The sequence below is a fragment of the Bos indicus genome, chromosome 26, assembly GCF_029378745.1.
Source record: "Bos indicus isolate NIAB-ARS_2022 breed Sahiwal x Tharparkar chromosome 26, NIAB-ARS_B.indTharparkar_mat_pri_1.0, whole genome shotgun sequence".
NCBI classification, from domain to species: domain Eukaryota; kingdom Metazoa; phylum Chordata; class Mammalia; order Artiodactyla; family Bovidae; genus Bos; species Bos indicus.
Genome location: NC_091785.1, coordinates 9,224,056 through 9,243,357, shown reverse-complemented (window position 1 = coordinate 9,243,357; position 19,302 = coordinate 9,224,056). Strand labels below are relative to the sequence as shown.

The following is a 19,302-nucleotide window of genomic DNA, read 5'->3' as shown; positions in this document are numbered from 1 at the left end:
GGGTTTCTTTCCTGCAAATTTATCGTATACAAATGGTTTAGGTGATTTACATCATCTTCTGGCCAGAAGGCCTATTAACATTTTATGACTCTTGACAAAGGTTTGTCAACTGTAAGACTTATTTTTTCTAAGAGTAATTATTTTAAGGTTTGGCGCCATCCTCCGGAGGTGTTAGATAAAGTTGCATTCCTATAGGGCAGAGGTGCAGTGGGTTTACAACAAAGGAAAGAATTTATTACCTTAAGGGTCTAAAGTTGCTAACACCAAGGCCACTACTTATTTTTTCTACATACCAACTATATTAATAAATACACACTCAATGATACAATACAGGGGATGTGGAAACTTGGCAGCAAGCATTGGCTCATCAATGAAATCCTTTACTAGTTTTATTCTGACAGTTTCTAACTCTCTGAGAGGCTCTAAGCTATTTGAATATCTTAAGCTTCCCGTGCCTCTTGAGACTGAGAGACTGTAAACAATCGTATGCATAGCTGTAGGAGTCCGGGTAAACTTGTCAGGCGAGTTAGAGAGCTATCCGAGGGGTTTAGATTTAAACACTCCTAATGCCCAGGAACTTATTAACTGGAGCTGTAAATTAACTCTTTATCAGAGAGAGCGAGATGGTGGTGGGGGACAGCCCCCAATAAAGTCAGAGGTGAGAGCACAAAGCAATAAAGTAGGCAGACTCTGGTTTTTTGGGGGTAGATGCTCGAGAATATCCAGGGGGACTCCTGAGGCTCGATCCTGCCTTTGCGTATGCCGAGCCTCCTTCCTCATGACCTTTGCCCTGAGTGGAGTGCCTCTCGCCGGCTCCCGGCACTGATCTGCATATAGGTTTCTCAAGAGGCAGGTCAGGTGGTCTGGTATTCCCATCTCTTGAAGAATTTTCCACAGTTTATTGTGATCCACACAGTCAAAGGCTGTGGCATAGTCAATAAAGCAGAAATAGATGTTTTTCTGAAACTCTCTTGTTTTTTCGATGATCCAGCTGATGTTGGCAATTTGATCTCTGGTTCCTCTGCCTTTTCTAAAACCGGCTTGAACATCTGGAAGTTCACGGTTCACGTATTGCTGAAGTCTGGCTTGGAGAATTTTGAGCATTACTTTACTAGCGTGTGAGATGAGAGCTATTGTGTGGTAGTTTGAGCATTCTTTGGCATTGCCTTTCTTTGGGATTGGAATGAAAACTGATCTTTTCCTGTCCTGTGGCCACTGCTGAGTTTTCCAAATTTGCTGGCATATTGAGTGCAGCACTTTCACAGCATCATCTTTGAGGATATGAAATAGCTCAACTGGAATTCCATCACCTCCACTAGCTTTGTTCATAGTGATGCTTTCTAAGGCCCAATTGACTTCACATTCCAGAATGTCTGGCTCTAGGTGAGTGATCACACCATCGTGATTATCTGGGTCGTGAAGCTCTTTTTTGTACAGTTGTTCTATGTATTCTTGCCACGTCTTCTTAACATCTTCTGCTTCTGTTAGGTCCATACCATTTCTGTTCTTTATCGAGCCCATCTTTGCATGAAATGTTCCCTTGGTATCTCTAATTTTCTTGAAGAGATCTCCAGTCTTTCCCATTCTGTTGTTTTCCTCTATTTCTTTGCATTGATCGCTGAAGAAGGCTTTCTTATCTCTTCTTGCTATTCCTTAACTCTGCATTCAGATGCTTATATCTTTCCTTTTGTCCTTTACAAGATTCTACTGACATACAACTGGTCATGTGGTGTTTGCTGTAAAACACATTGTCATTGCAATGATGGTCATTACATGATGAAGTGGGGCAGAGGCCATAAACATGGCATGACACTCGTGCAACTTGCAGCAAAGCCTTGCCTTTGTCATTCCCTAGCATTCCTCATCATGGATTTCGGCCAAAGCATCTGCCAGCTACCACTGTTCAACGTGTGCTCAATGAGCTTGGCTTTATGGACTCCAGGGATGAGTCAAGGGCATGAGGCTAAGGAACTGCTTTAAAGCAGTGGAAAGGAAAATAAGTACACAATATAATTGTAGTTACCATTATCCTGTAATTCATACAATTTAGAATCTCCAATAAGGTCTGAATGTGTTATCCTTGGAAATGCTACAAATGCAATTCTAAGGGATGGATTGTAATACAGCTACTAACCTGCCCCACCCTCCTGATTAACTCAGAAAGCCTTGTATACCAGGTGCATGGTACAGTGAGCTGAGCCTGGAGATATAAATTGATTTATCCTGGAAATGGTTACATACAAAGCTCTGCTTAGACTTTTGTCTTCTTTCCATTTCCTGCTAAGCATACAACTTTTTTGACCTAAGCAATTATAGCTAATGGCTACAGAGAAGGACAGAGGGTGGCAGCATCTTCAAAAGCACTTTTCCCCCCAGTGGTGGGCAGTGTCAAGAGACTGAAGTGGTTTACAATCAGTTGCATTACTTAAAACAATCTGCATGCCAAAGTGCCCCAAATGAATGAAGTCAAAATTCCACTGTTACCACTGATACAGCATTTGAATCGAGCATAAAGTGTAAAACAAAACAGTACTTTCATCTTCCATTTCAATTCCCTCATCTGCAAAACAGGCTTCATACTATGAACTTCATAGTCTATAATGAAGATTAAATGGAGTAACAGGTAAAGTACTTCTATACAGTACTTGGCAGGTGTAGATATTCCCTGTACTCAAGGGCAATTGTTATTTCACACAAATGATTTATTTTATAGATAACCAGTTAACATCAAGTACATGGCTGAGTATTGAGAATTACAATGATTTTTCTCTTAAGACTAGCTTTACACATTCTGTTTGGGCGAATACAAACAAATGCATATACCTATACTGTAAAACTGTGTTAGTCACTCAGTTGTGTCTGACACTTAGTGACCCCATGGGCTGTAGCCCACCAGGCTCCTCTGTCCATGGACTTCTCCAGACAAGAATACTGGAGTGGGTTACCATTTCCTTCTCTACGGGATCTTACCAACCCAGGGATTGAAGCTGGGTCTCCCGTACTGCAAGCAGATTCTTTAACATCTGAGCCACCAGGGGAGCCTATCAATAGTAGTCCTTTTTAAATATTTAGTAACCAAAGAGCTTTTAGACCTGTCTTTAAAAAAAAAACAAAGTGTTTTGAAGCTCATGCAGGCCCATAGGGTAGAGAACTGTCTTCTAGTCATAATTGGTTTTTTTTAAGAGCTAGGCCTAGACTTGAAAAGGAAGTTCTATTTAACTGCCTACCTCCAGCAGTGACTGAGGCAAAAACTAGTAACATGGTTTGAAGAAGTCCCATAATGCTCTACTCCATTTCCCTTCCTAGAAAGACCTGAAGCATTGCAACCAGATCCAAGTGGATTTAGAATCCCAGCTACTTCTGATTTCCTATCTACATCTGGGAGCTTCACCCATTGTTTTTCTCGGCAAGGAAAATGCAGGTTGTTTCTCATTTCTTCAGACTTCTGCCCAAGGAGTTCAGTATTTCTCCTCAGACTCTTCTCAGTTATCTAGTACAGTAGCAATCAAAGCTGTGAAACGCAACTGTAGTTTCCCACCATGGACAGAACTTAGGAGGCTACATAACTCTACCTAAAATAGTCAAATTAGGAAACCAGGCCCTCAGCAAGTCTCCATGATGCAAAGAGTGACAGATAATTTCAAGGAGTAATGCTGCAGACGGAAGGAAAAAAAGCACTTTTTTGTCTTCCAAAGACTAGTCTAAGCTTCTCAGGAAAGCAAGGAAAAGAAAAACACTTATAAGAAAAAGAAACTAAGGGCTGCTCAAAGGAAGAGAAACTATAGCTAGAGCATGATTGATGTTCTTCCTATCTCCAATTAGGCATGTTTGTTATCAGCAGAACTCTCTCATCTGTGTGTATTCCAAGATATGGTTCACAAGTATACATTTTTATAATTTACATCAAAGCTGGGATTTTTTTTCCAGGATAAGATTGTTCACTGAAAAAGTTTCTAAAAGCACCCAAATTATTAACGTTCAGAACCAATATTGGTAGAATGAACTCTAATGAAAAAAAACAATCAATAAATCCCAACTTAATTCTCCATATTGTTTGTTGTTGTTTAGTTGCTAAGTCATGTTTGACTCTTTTGCAACCCCACAGACTAGCCTGCCAGGCTCTTCTATTCATAGGATTTCCCAGGGAAGAACGCTAGAGTGAGTTGTCATTTCCTTCTCCAGGAGATCTTCCCGAACCGGGGATTGCACCCATGTCTCCTTACGTTGGCAGGCAGATTCTTTACCACTGGGAACCCCAATTTTCACATTAGCTACTTCATAAATGATGTAAAATATGTTAGCAAAATGTTCTCATTATATACTAGGAGTACTATTAAACGTTGAAGGCTATCATTCTAATGAATAATTATTTGTTCTGCCAGCGCAACAACAAACAAGTGTGAGCATAAACTGCTTGGGTCTAAAGAATGGCTCAGTATCTGGGAATAGTACAGGGATGGTGTTAAACTGAGGCCAGTTTTAGAAATAATACATTTAAGAATCCTTCTATCTTAAAGTGTATTACTCCAGTAATGATAAAATGAAGTTTGAACGTTCGTTAACTGCCTCCTAATCTGCCAGGTATGAAGCCCAAACTGCAATTCTTTTAACTAGAATAATATGACATCTTTTTTCCTGCTGTGGAATTTTCTCAAAAATACTCATTCCTTCTTTTTCTTCTCTCTCTCTCACACACATACACATACACCAATAAAAAAATAGCTTAATAGACTGATGTGAAGGTGCTTAAGGGCAGGTTAAGCTGATAGGTGAGTGGAAGGAAATGCTTAAGTAAGTGACAGAAGAATAGAGAACTCAGTGATCTGTGATTCTATGAGAGTTAAGAGACTGGGTAAGTTCAGGAGAAGAGCTAGATAAAAGGCAAATTACATTGTAATGCAAATATTTATTTTCAGTTTACATTTGGCAGAATAGTCCAGATTCCAAGGATCATTAATGAACTGTATGAAATACCACCTTAAAGAAATACATTCCAAAAATTTATACTTACAAATTCTGGTTTGGTTGTATGTAACTCCCAGATATTTAAGGTCATGTATCAATTCTGCAGTTTACAAAAGGAAAGCACTCAAAGATATAAAATTTGATTTTTGCCTGAAAAAAATGAAGCTCCTTTTCCTTTACAAGTTGAACTCTGCTTTCAGTGTTAAAATTAAGATCAAGATTATATACAAAGACAGTTTCAAGTGCAGGGTTATGTGCTGGAGAGCAGAAACTTCAAAATGATAAAATGACTATAAAAAAAGAGTAAAGACAAACGCACTGCACACATCAAGTTGTAGACTATGAACAGAAAATGACGAATGTTCATAGGCTATTTATTAATTGACCAAAATCTCAGAACCGATAGTGATTACATTTTGGTTTAACTGAGTAAAGTGGTCACCTATCATGAATGAATTCTTGTTGGCCAAAGGTTATTTTTCAGCATTCAACTTTTTATATATCCTATCCTAGATAAGACCTTTTGCTCTTATCATAAGATTATTCAGTTTCGGGTACTTCCTAAGTGAGAATAATAGCACCAGAATAATGTCACAGCCTCTGTAACATTAACGAAAATGGACTACACTCACCCTCTATCCTGAAATAGTTTACATACCAAAAACTACAATGATAACTATATGGTTCTACTTAACAATAAATAACAAATTAAACAATTTCTATAAAACTTCAATAGTCTACGAAAACTTCATGAATCAAATTATTTAATGTTCCAGACATCAAGTAAATTTGTTGTAAGGTCTTAAGATAACGCCCTTGAAAGAAAAACTAGGTTTATTCAACTTTAACATGCTCACAGTCTGAGTTTAGTGTTTGTACATAAAAAGTACATGACTCATGAACTGATATTGTTGATTTGTGATAAATGATCAAAAAGTCTTGAAAAACAAATACAGCAATTAAATCAATTATTCAAGAATGATACGCACAATGAAGTCCTTTTTATAGAAAAGTTTAAATTCCCACAATACTATAAAATTTCATAGTCAAGCATGCAGTAGAATGGTGAATACTGAACTTCATATGTTGGTGGTTACCTATAGGCAGGCAGTGAGGGAAAAGCATCAGGAAGACATACAAAAGTCTTCAATTCTTCTTATTTGATCTAAACCAAATGATACAATGTTAATTTTGCTAAAACAGTATGATGGGCATGAATGCTCATTATACTGTTCTCTTGTCTGCCTTAGACAAATTCCTAAAAAAAATGATTAAAATCAGACCTTTGTAGGAATAATCAGCAGTGTATTGATGCATCAGTAGTATTTATCAGCTAATCATCTATTCTGTGAACATCACTCAGTTGAAGATCAATGGCGCCGAAGAATTGATGCTTTTGAACCGTGGTGTTGGAGAAGACTCTTGAGAGTCCCTTGGACTGCAAGGAGATCCAACCAGTCCATTCTGAAGGAGATCAGCCCCGGGATTTCTTTGGAAGGAATGATGCTAAAGCTGAAACTCCAGTACTTAGGCCATCTCATGCGAAGGGTTGACTCACTGGAAAAGACTCTGATGCTGGGAGGGATTGGGGGCAGGAGAAGGGGACGCCAGAGGATGAGATGGCTGGATGGCATCACTGACTCGATGGACTTGAGTCTCAGTGAACTCCGGGAGTTGGTGATGGACAGGGAGGCCTGGCGTGCTGCGATTCATGGGGTTGCAAAGAGTCGGACACGACTGAGTGACTGATCTGATCTGATCTGCAGATCAATGATCTATGCATCTTCTTTTATAATTTTAATATACAGTTGTAACACTTTAGATTTTGAACAAAATGGATTTCCATTCTTAATAAGTGAAAACCTAAGAAATTTTTTATTCTTTAATTGGAGGAAAATTGCTTTACAATGTTGTGTTGGTTTCTGCCATACAACAATGCAATTCAGCCATAATTTCATATAAATATATTTACTTTCTTCTTGAGCCTTCCTCGCCAGAAATTTTTATTGGGCCTGATTCGTCAAAGCTGCCTGAAATGCTATCCTCTTATCGTCAATTACTGATTGTGTAATTAAAAGACACTTACTCCTTAGAAGGAAAGTTATGACCAACCTAGACAGCATATTAAAAAGCAGAGACATTACTTTGCCAACAAAGGTCCGTTCAGTCAAGGCTATGGTTTTTCCAGTGGTCATGTATGGATGTGAGAGTTGGACCATAAAGAAAGCTGAGTGCAGAAGAACTGATGCTTTTGAACTGTGGTGTTGGAGAAGACTCTTGAGAATCCCTTGGACTGCAAGGAGATCCAACCAGTCCATCCTAAAGGAGATCAGTCCTGGGTGTTTATTGGAAGGAATGATGCTAAAGCTGAAACTCCAATACTTTGGCCACCTGATGCAAAGAGCTGACTCATTTGAAAAGACCCTGATGCTGGGAAAGATTGAGGGCAAGAGGAGAAGGGGATGACAGAGGATGAGATGAGATGGTTGTATGACATCACCGACTCGATGGACATGAGTTTGGGTGGACTCCGGGAGTTGGTGATGGACAGGGAGGCCTGGCATGCTGCGGTTCATGGGGTCACAAAAAGTTGGACACAATTGAGCGAATGACCTGAACTGAATTGATTGTGTATCAATATGGAAAGCAGAAAAAAACTTGGTAGTAAAGTTATAAGAATTATGTTTATTATTATAGAAACTACTTTTATGATATTTGATAGAACTCACAACTATTGCTTTGAAAGGGGTTCATATCTGTGAAAGGTCTTCCCTTGTGGCTCAGATGGTAAAGAATCTGCCTGTAATGTAGGAGGAGCCAGGTTCAATCCCTGGGTCGGGAAAATCCCTGGAGAAGGGAATGGCAACGCACCCCAGTATTCTTGCCTGGAGAATCCCATGGACAGAGGAGCCTGGTGGGCTACAGTCCATGAGGTCACAAAGAGTCAGACACGACTGAGTGACTAAGCAGCAGCATATGTGAAACTGAAAGCCCACCAGTATGAAGTCAGTCTTTACAAAAATAAAGAACAAAAAAGAAATTAAACCCTCAAAAGCTGTATCTCACATAACAGTAAAATATACAAATACAAGCAAAGTGACAATTTTTTAAAACACATAAAGCAATGGATTTAAGTTTGATTCTATTCTTCTGTCTTGTTGCTAATGGTCCTCTTTGCTCTTCCAGTTATATATGTGAAACAGGTATGATAATAATTAAATAACGGCCTTTCAAGACTTACTAAGAGGTTAAAGGGAATTACTGAAATCGTGTTCAAATACTTTATAAATACTCTTAACAAAGACATTTTATTATACTTTTGTCTTCCTTCAGTGAAGGTGTTCTTTTAAATCATACTGTTTCTTAATATTGTTTCAAATTCTCAACTAGAGATGTTAATTTCTTCCAAAGTGATACTCCCAGTGAATCATAATAGCTCTGATTAAGAAGAAAATACTAGAACTGTGCTACCTGAGGAAAAAAGAAAGAATGGCAGCACAGCTGGTAAAGTTCCTAGACTTAGTCCAGTCGCGTTATGGATTGTCCAAATGACAAAATATTTCGTTACTCCAAAACTTCTGTGTATCATTTTGAAATCATGTTCTATCTCAGTGTGAGACTTCTTACGTAAGTAGGAAGAATTTAATTTCTGTAAATGTATGTAGTACCAGTTATCTCCGAACAGATTTCCCATGAGAGCTGCTTCAGTGAAAGATCATTTCTTACATATCCATGTCCAGACTCAAAAAGAAACATTCTTCTTTGAAAAAACAGAAATATCCAAGAAATGTTAAAGCTTTCTGTACCCAGGGACTGCCCACCTATTCCAAGCATGGAATCACTCCCTGGAGACTGCTGATGAATTAAAAATGTTTGGCAGTTACTCATAGCTCATCAGACGTGTTCACCTTTGGTAGTTCACATTCTTCACTGGTATGACAACTCTGAAGGATGTCCTTATAGTGGTTCTTCAGATCTTCATACAAAGAAACAGTTTCTTGTGAGTGAGCCAATGGTAACACTTTTTCATTCAGTAACATCTGCACTCGGAATTCTTCTTTAGGAGTCTTAGCATTTTTACAATGATAAAGCACAAATATTAGGTTTGAAGCATAGGGTACAATGTGACCACTTCGGAACTTCCGATGCATTTGCTCCTTGTAATTGTAGGCTGTTAGGGGTTCCTTGTCTTTGAAGTAGCCCATGAGAGAAAGCAGTGGAAGAAGGGTCTCTGCATGGCCAAACTGGAGGATGACTGGAGAGGAAACTGGTTGAGAACTTAAAAGAGAAATAAAGAAAAAGATATATATAAAACATTTTCTACATACACAGCAATTTAACATAATAACCACACTTAGAATTAACACACAACTTTCTCATCTTTTTAAAATCTTTATATAAACAACAGTATGGCTAAATTCTGTGTGGCAGAGAACTGAACTTTATGCACTAAAATTACATTTTAAAATTTTGGATCACTGCATATTGTAAATCTATCTAAAACACATACATTATTCTTTAAGCTTAAAGAGAGCTGAGTCTTTACTGCTTTTGATAAGGGAACTTCAAGTTGATATGGATTTCAAAACTGCATTGCCTTTCTGTGAATGAATCTGAGCACCTGGCCCTTAGTAAATATTGATTACTCTCTGGAGCTCGTCAGAATGAATTTCAAATGTTATTTCATCTTTAGGGAATTAGGACACTATTCAGTAAATTTCTTGGTTAAAACCAAGTCTGAACAGTGAATGGTAATGCATATAATTCTTCAATGTTTTATGAGACCTGACTTGGTCACCAAATGTGAGAGAGTCACAAAAAGGTAAAGACACAACCTATTCTAGCTGATAAACTAGGTCTGTGGTTGGGAATGGAGTTTATACACTGCCAGAAACAATAGCTTTCAACACATGAGCTAGGTCACCTTTTTATTTTCTTTCAAGTTTTCTACGATTTTTCTCTGATAAAGACTTCTTTTAAAAGTAGCAGGAGGGCTTCCTTGGTGGCTCAGTGGTAAAGAATCGACCTGCCAATGCAGGAGACACGGGTTAGATCCCTGATCTGGGCAAGATTCCACGTGCTGCAGAGCAACAAGGTCAGTGCGTCACAACTGACCTGGAGCCCAGAAGCCACAACCACTGAGACCACATGCCACAGCTACTGAAGCCCATGTGCCCGAGGGCCTGCGCTCTGCAACCAGAGAAGCCCCATCAGTGCGAAGCCTTCATACTGCAACTAAAGAAGAGCCCCTACTTGATGCAGCTTGAGAAAAGCCTGGGCAGAAAAGAAGACCTAGCTCAGCCAAAAATACATAAATAAATAATTTTTTAAAAACAGCAGCAAATGACTATTTAGCCTTTTCTCCAACTTTTATAAAAAGACTATGGCTTTTGTTCTCATTATAATTTGTAAGCCTATTCAAACAGAAAATCCAAGGAAGACAGGATATATGTATATGTGAGGCTGATTCACTTTGTTGTATAGCAGAGACTAACACAACACCATAAAACAACTATACGCAATTAAAAAAAAAAACTCTATTCAAACACAGTTAACCAAACATCAGGTTACAAATTTTCTGGGAGGACAGCAATATTTGCAGCAGTTTCTGAATCCTCCTGATTCCTCACATAAAAATGGATGCGGCAAATGCATAGCAGATCCAAAACCCAAGGGAAACAGTCACAACTATTTTATTTTTTTCTACCAAATCTTTGAAAGGCCACATGCACTTTACATTTACAGCAATCTCAATTCATACCACCATTTCAGGTGCTGAATAACCACATGTGGCTGGTGGCTACTGTGTAGAAAAGCAGTGGAGTAAACAGACTTACCTACATACTTGGGTTCAAAAGTCAATCAAAGAGAAAATAGGAAAAAAAAAGATAAAAGACAAACAACAAAAACACATATGAAACAAAAAAAAACGTGTGCTGGGGATAGGGGACAGACCAAGAGGGCTATGTACAAATGATGACTTCAAAGTCCTATTAACTTCACACATACAAGCTACAGAAGAAATTAAATCTAGATTGTTACCCAAATTTAAGTTTTAAACCTAAGATTCCTTAGCTTTATATAAAGTGCAATAAATCCCATTTTCTCTTTTGACTGCCTACTTTCAGTCACATATTAAAATCAGCTATTTTTGAGAAGAAAGTTGAGAAAAACTGTGCTTTAAAAATCCTTATTGGGAGTTTTATGGGAAATCAAGTTTATATATAATTAGATTCACATAGAAAGCCAAATCAATACAAATAAATGACTGTCTTGTGCCATATGATGCATCTAAATTAAAGAACATATTTTACAATTTCAAGAAATTTTCAACAGAAAGGAAAAACACAATTTAAAAAATAAGTGCCCTAAATATTATCTTATTACAGATCAATCTCCATTACAAAAGGATGAAATATATTAAAAAACAGTATTTTTAAAGGTCTGGTTAAATCCATAAATACAATAGTGATAACAAAAGATAAGGGTAACTACATATTAGAGGGTCAAAACTAACGTAGCCTTCCTCAAAACAATGTGAAAACTAAAATCATCAGCTTACTTAGAGATGAAATGTGCTTGCAGAAAATAGTAAGCAACTTATAATTCTTTGTAGGTTACATATTTTTACAATAATGCCAAATATAAAGGAGAAATGAGCACAATCTCACTCATAATTATTTTCTGCCTACCTTACCCTTTGTGCCTTAGGGTTGTACACACACAGCAGATGCTGTTGCTCCTTCAGAAAAAGAAGTTGGCTGATGTCCCTTGTATTAACACACAAAAAGCACTGGACAAAAATGGATGTGCCCAATTTTCTGCAACATAGTCATTATACTCTATGCCTTGAATTCAGTTTGCTGAGTAATAAGGAGTGTATGCAACTACATTTTTATTGTAGCACAGAAGAAAGGGAATATGTCAAAAAAAATGACAACTTTTAACTTCAGAGAAGCTGTATCTAGGTCAAATGTTTAAACTCCAATAAGTAATAGCTATCTGGAACACTGTACTGAAGTTGTATGCAGATCCAATGGATACAATTTCCTAAACACTTTTTTCTTTATAGATGAACATCTCTGCCTTGCCAACCAATCTCCCCCTCTTTATCTCTCATTTCCCAGACATAATTAAAATCACTTGGCCCATTTCTAAGACACCTAATTACAAAATACAGCACTAGTTTGTATCAGGATGGTACCTGACTTCTTGTTTTTTGATAGCAATATCACCCCTTGTTGGGTGTATTACAAACAACACAAATTGTACCTATGTGTGTGGGTATGTGTGTATCATATAATCACTTGAAACAAATTACCACTTAAAGAATTATGTGTAAATCATTCCTAAATGTATGTACACAAATCTTTATTGAAAACAGAATAAGAAGGTACTTCATTGGTTTAGTCTGTGTGTTCTGTATGCTAAGTCGATTCAGTCGTGTCTGACTCTTTGTGATCCCATTGACTATAGCCTGCCAGGCTCCTCTGTCCATGGAATTCTCCAGGCAAGAATAATGGAGTTGCCACGCCCTCCTTCAGGGGATCTTCCCAACCCAGGGATAGAACCCAGGTCTCCTGGATTGCAGGTGGATTCTTCACCATCTGAGGTACCAGGGAAGCCTTGATTTGGTTTATATCTTTTTTTAAAATGCCAAGGAACAGTATTAAAAATCTGGCTTAGAGAAATTTTATCTCACAGAGAAAGAGCTTTTTTATTTTATAAAAAATAGAAAAGAATGCCTTATGAAACTTTGTAAAATACGCTACTATCAACATGAACATAAACTAAAACTCTAAAGTGGTTTAAAATTCTCTTTAACCACCTCCATATTTTCATACTGTTCATGGGCTTCTCACGGAGAAGGCAATGGCACCCCACTCCAGCACTCTTGCCTGGAAAATCCCATGGATGGAGGAGCCTGGTAGGCTGCAGTCCATGGAGTCGCTAAGAGGAGACAAATGAGTGATGCCACTTTCACTTTTCACTTTCACGCATTGGAGAAGGAAGTGACAACTCACTCCAGTGTTCTTGCCTGGAGAATCCCAGGGACGGTGGACCTGGTGGGCTGCCATCTATGGGGTCACACAGAGTCGGACACGACTGAATGACTTCACTTTCACTTTTCACTTTCATGCATTGGAGAAGGAAATGGCAACCCACTCCAGTGTTCTTGCCTGGAGAATCCCAGGGACAGGGGAGCCTGGTGGGCTTCCGTCTGTGGGGTCACACAGAGTCGGACACGACTGAAGTGACTTAGCAGCAGCAGCAGCATGGGGTTCTCAAGGCAAGAATACTTAAGAATACTTGCCATTCCCTTCTCCAGTGGACAACGATTTGTCAGAACTCTCCACCATAGTTTCATTGAGTTAGACAAGGCTGTGGTCCATGTGATCAGATAGGTTAGTTTTCTGTGATTATGGTTTTCATTCTGTCTGCCCTCTGATGGAGGATAAGAGGCTTATGGAAGCTTCCTGATGGGACAGACTGACTGAGGGGCAAACTGGGTCTTGTTCTGATGGGTGGGGCCATGCTCAGTAAATCTTTAATCCAATTTTCTGTTGATGGGCGGGGCTGTGTTGCCTTCCTGTTGTTTGACCTGAGGCCAAACTATGGTGGAGACAATGAAGATAATGGCAACCTCCTTCAAAAGGTACCATGCACCCACTGCTGCACTCAGTGTCCCCAACCCTGCAGCAGGCCACCACCAACCCATGCCTCTGCCAGAGACTCCTGGACACTCATGGGCAAGTCTGGGTCAGCCTCTTGTGGAGCCACTGCTCCTTTCTCTTGGGTCCTGGTGCACACAAGCTTTTGTTTGTGCCCTCCAAGAGTCTGTTTCCCCAGTCCTGCATAAGTTCTGGCGGCTCTATGGTGGGGTTAATGGCAACCTTTTTCAAGAGGGCTTATGCCATACCCAGGACTATTGCATCCAGAGCCCGTGCCGCTGTGGCAGTCCACTACTGACCCATACCTGAGGTATGAACTCAAACACACTTCTGGCTCAGGCTCTGTGGGGTTTCTGGGTTCTGGTGCGCACAAGGTTTGTTTGAGCCCTCCAAGCATCTCTGGCAGGTATGGGATTTGATCCTAGACATGATTTCACCCCTCCTACCATCTTGCTGGGGCTCCTCCTTTGCTCTTGGACGTGGGGTATCTTTCCTTGGTGGGATCCAACATTTGATGCTTTGAATTGATGCTTTTGAATTGCCGTGTTGGAGAAGACTCTTGAGAGTCCCTTGGACTGCAAGGAGATCCAACCAGTCCATCCTAAAGGACATCAGTCCTGGGTATTCATTGGAAGGACTGATGCTGAAGCTGAAACGCCAATACTCTGGCCACCTGATATGAAGAACTGACTCACTGGAGAAGACCCTGATGCTGAGAAAGATTGAAGATAGGAGGAGAAGGGGATGACAGAGGATGAGATGGTTGGATGGCATCACCGACTCAATGGACATGAGTTTGAGTAAACTCCGGGAGTTGGTGATGGACAAGGAAGCCTGGCATGCTGCAGTCCATGGGGTTGCAAAGAGTTGGACATGACTGAGTGACTGAACTGAACTGAACCTCCATATTTTAAACAATTCTAAAACTCTTTCTTCTTGATTTTATTTCAAAATAAATTCAGAGCTCACAAAATTTATAGGTTGGATTTTAAGGGTAAGAAGCAGAATTTAACATTCCTAAATAAGTTACAAGATTAAAAAAAAAAAGGTTAAGTAATTTTTCCATTAACTCAAAAAGTATTCCCAATAGATAAAAGCTCAGCATATAAATCACAAGATTCAAACAAAACTTTTTCTTCACTATTTGTTTTTCTTAGTTGGAATTCAACTTGGTAATCCTTAATGGTTCAAGTGCTAAAACTAGAATAAATATAATCCTTCATGTAATCTTCAAGGCTCCCTAAAATAGCAGAAGTAAAACATCTAACTCATAATTATGAGGTACATAATTCAAAAGAACTTACCTAATAATTTTTCAGTCCTCTTAGACCACATACTTCAAATCAAGGGCCTACTTATGGCTAAGAATGTGAGAATGCTTTTCTTCACTTATAAACAATGACTAAACAATATGTGGATCTCATATTTTGGGCTTCCCAGTGTCTCTGTGGTAAAGAATCCGCCTGCCAATGCAGAAGCCAGAGATGTGAGTTTGATCCCTGGGTTGGAAAGATCCCCTTGTGGAGGAAATGGCAACACACTCCAGTATTTCTGCCTCATGCACATGCACGCAAGCAATATGTAAACTGATTTCTACTTTATTGTTTGAAACTCAATTGTGAAAATATCAAACTCTGGGTATAAAAAAACCTAGAACTTTCAGTTTTCAGTCTGTAAGGAGCTTAGAAACTGCCGTTCCACCCTAACAACAAAGAGCCAAACAAAATGAAAACTCAATGGTTCATCTTAGATCCATTAGAGAGGTGAGGTCACAGGTCAAACTGCTGCCCCCTAAATTGGAGAGATAGGCAGACACAGAGAACCATAATTTACAGGAGCAGAAACCTCCACAGGAACCTATGCCAGAGTCAGAAAACTTAAAACTGTAAATTGACAAATTGCTAGAGGCTTGGTGTAGACAAGTCTAAGAGTTAAAAATTTCAAGGGACCAGTCATAGGGGATGTGAACTCTGCCAGATCCTCACAGTGAACCCCCTCTAAGCTATCTGCTAGAAACGGATTTCCTTCTTTAAGTACAAGCCCAACTGCTGTTTGAAAGAACCAAAACCCCAGCTTCTTCTTAAATATATCCAAGTTTCAAGGATGCCATGGGAAATTTTCTGGGTTTTATTCCCAAGCTTATTTAAAGCAAATTTGGTTTATAATTAAGTCCAAAACACTGGCACTAGCCAGTGGGTTACAGTGTGTGTGAGTATGTCTGAATGAGGGAATACAAAAGTGTGTGTGTATGTGTGTGTGTGTGTGTGTGTGTGTGTGTGTGTGTGTGTGTGCGCGCCTGCCTGTCTAGGGGTTGGAGGGTTAGAAAGACCAGAAAGAACAAGAGAACACAATGCATGGGAAGACAACAGGGGAAAGAATGTGAAAAAAAAAATCACTTCTCAATTTACTCAATTCCTAATGTAAGGCCACATAATTTTGTCAGAAAATTGCAGAGAGCATAAAGACTGCTACATTCCATTCTACCTGTGGTCCCATATAGTTTTCTTTGCATCATATGGCCATTCAATAAACAGAGTTGTGAGGTTCAGGATGCCATGACAGAAAGAACTAGCTTTTTACCTTTAACTAAAAACTGCAGTCTTTTGGTAGGAAGATGTAAAATTTTTTTAAAGGAGGAACTGCCAAGGCAATCAGTAATGACATGTATGCAATACTCACTGCATCTATAGTTTTATAAATATTGGGGACATGAAACCATTTGAAAATCTAAAGGAATGAAATTTCATCCCAGAGAAATGCTCAAACCCATAAAAACTTGAATACAGTTTTGGGAGTTCAGACTCTACACATCCTAAGAATCCCTCTGCTGTATATTACAATCTGACATCCTGAGGAACAGTGTGTCTACAGTTCTGTTCCATATTAGCTTTTATCCCCTGCATCATGTGTATTTCAGAGAAGTCTAATAATTTTGTCCTAATGAGCTCTACATTTAAAGTATCTAAATAGATTAATTTACATTTTAAATTTACACACAACACCAAATTAAGGAAAGTGCAGATAGTTTATAATTTGCTTTGAACATTTCTATTTTTCTTGAATCATGTAGTTTCTGTTCTTTACATTCTGACTGCATACTCCAATCCTTCAACATAAGACTTCTATTAGTTACATTTCTCATATTAACTATATCCCTGACTTGTAATGATATTCTTTAGAACTTGCAGCACAAAGTCTCAAAAAAAAAAAAAAAAAAAACAGAACAAAAAGGCATCTAATGTACCTTTAATTCTGCCCTATCCCTCTGATAAAAATGCATTAAATTTGAGATAACACATTTTCCAAAAAGTGACAAAACCACTTTTAAGAGAGATTCATTTTAGCTTTAAAAAATTAAAAACCCTAGAAAATGTAAACTATCAATACAAATACAGGAAAACAAATGAATAACTTAAATGAATTATATGTAGAAATACACAGTTGGAATTCTAATATTTTAGGGTTGAAATCTGGTCATGACTTCTCATTTAAGAAATAGGGAAAGGACAAGTGAATTACCTAATGTTATCTAGCAAGTAAGAATGCACTTCTCCAAATTTCAGCCCTCTTTTTACTTACTTAAGTTGGTAAGGAGATTTTTATCAAATCTTCCATTAAAAAGGAAAGTTAAGTTGAACTCTAAAATTATGTTGTTGAATGAGGTTTGATGACTATGCATGTATGCATGTGTTCAAAGTAGATTAAACATCCAGGAAAAAGTTCAACCAGAAAAACAACTAATAATTGCATGTTTTCTCCTAAATGTACTCAGCTTAGGTTTTTCTAAGCTCTTAGTTCATGTTTCACACTCAACTAATGTTACACAAAGTGTTTTAAACATGATCTGAGAATATCAAATAGAGCTTTAGACTCGTGTAATTCCCACAATTATGTAAGTGCACAAATAAGCAACATGAACTGCCAGAGATATGAGATGCTTTGGGAAGAAAATTACAAGGAAAAATAATTTAATCCTATTTTACATCTGATTGAAGCATCAGCTCCAATGTGCCATTTGGAAAAGTATCAAATTTGACATTTTAACACAAATATAGAATGAAATGATTCAAGTGTAAAGTTTTTTCTCAAGAAAAATACATAGAAATAACTTTGGCTTTCATCCAAGATGTAGTAACAGGGACTGGATTTACCTTAAACTACTATAAAGCCAAACAAAAGATATGAAAAGGCAGTTTCCAGATATTCAACAATAGTGAGAATAAGAGCGAGGGGAGGCAAATCCCCACAGCTCCCCCATGTTAACTGCCTAGTTTCCAGGCTGCAGCACAGGGCACGGGAACCCAAACAGAGTTATGTCAATCTTCCTGAGAAGATGAGATAGAACTGGAAATTCATGGAGGCCCAACTGAGTAGAATTTACAGGCTAGGATACCAGAGAAGAGAGATGTGCAGTGACTCCTCTCAAGATTTCAGCTAGTACTGATCAAATCACTGTCTGTGAGAAAACTATACAAATCCAGGCAAAAAGTACTGAACACAAAGAACTGGAAAGAATCCCCAAAGCTAACACAAGGCCATGAATAGTTTGTGTTCACACAAGCCATTATAGGAAAATCTCAAAATATACAGGGTACCAAACAGATGCTCAGGAGGAACTGACTCAAAAGTGTTGCAAAGTTAGCCCATAAAAGACATTATTATAAAAACAAAAAAGGCAAACCACAGTTCAGAAGAATATACTTGTAAAGTATAAATATGAGAAAGACTCTGTATCTAGAGTATACATTAAAAAACTCTTAAAGCAACAATAATAAAAATGATAAATAACCCAGTTAAAAAATGGCAAAAGATTTGAACAGACACTTAACCAAAGTAAACACATGGATGGTAAATAAGTTCAGTATCACTAGTTGTACGGCTGTTAGCATAACTGGTATTATCTTGAGCTCTTAACAGTTTTTCCTGTCTCTGCCAGGGCTGTAATGTGTAGTACTGAATCACTTCTCAGATAATCACGATGGTATGGTCACTCACTGAGAGCCAGACGTCCTGGAATGTGAAGTCAAGTGGGCCTTAGGAAGCATCACTATGAACAAAGCTAGTGGAGGTGATGGAATTCCAGTTGAGCTGTTTCATATCCTCAAAGATGATGCTGTGAAAGTGCTACACTCAATATGCCAGCAAATTCGGAAAACTCAGCAGTAGCCACAGGACTGGAAAAGGTCAGTTTTCATTCCAATCCCAAAGAAAGGCAATGCCAAAGAATGCTCAAACTACTGCACAATTGCACTCATCTCACACGCTAGTAAAGTAATGCTCAAAATTCTCCAAGCTAGGCTTCAACAGTATGTGAACCGTGAACTTCCAGATGTTCAAGCTGGTTTTAGAAAAGGCAGGGGAACCAGAAACCAAATTGCCAACATCCGCTTAATCATTGAAAAACGCAAGAAAGTTCCAGAAAAACATCTATTTCTGCTTCATTGACTATGCCAAAGCCTTTGACTGTGTGGATCACAATAAACTGTGGGAAATTCTGAAAGAGATGGGAATACCAGACCACCTGACCTGCTTCTTGAGAAACCTGTATGCAGGTCAGGAAGCAACAATTTCAACTGGACATGGAACAACAGACTGGTTCCAAATAGGAAAAGGAGTACGTCAAGGCTGTATATTGTTACCCTGCTTATTTAACTTCTATGCAGAG

The 19,302-nt window shown here is 38.5% G+C and overlaps 1 protein-coding gene across 6 annotated transcripts in view; it reads right to left on the bottom strand.

Moving 5' to 3' along the window:
• MINPP1 (multiple inositol-polyphosphate phosphatase 1) overlaps positions 1-19,302 on the bottom strand; it is a 71,750-nt gene that overhangs the window by 26,506 nt on the left and 25,942 nt on the right. The window contains exons 5-6 of one of the 6 annotated variants that reach the window (XR_011564228.1): positions 9,890-9,991; positions 9,119-9,243 (exon numbers count right to left, since the gene is read on the bottom strand). The exons of 2 other annotated variants lie outside the window; for them this stretch is intronic. Coding sequence is in view for 3 of the 4 variants with exons in the window: in XM_019953014.2 (XP_019808573.2) it covers positions 8,850-9,243 (394 nt within the window). In the remaining variant the exon portion in view is untranslated. 3 more of the 6 variants (XM_019953014.2, XM_019953015.2, XM_070780432.1) reach the window with 3 other exon arrangements.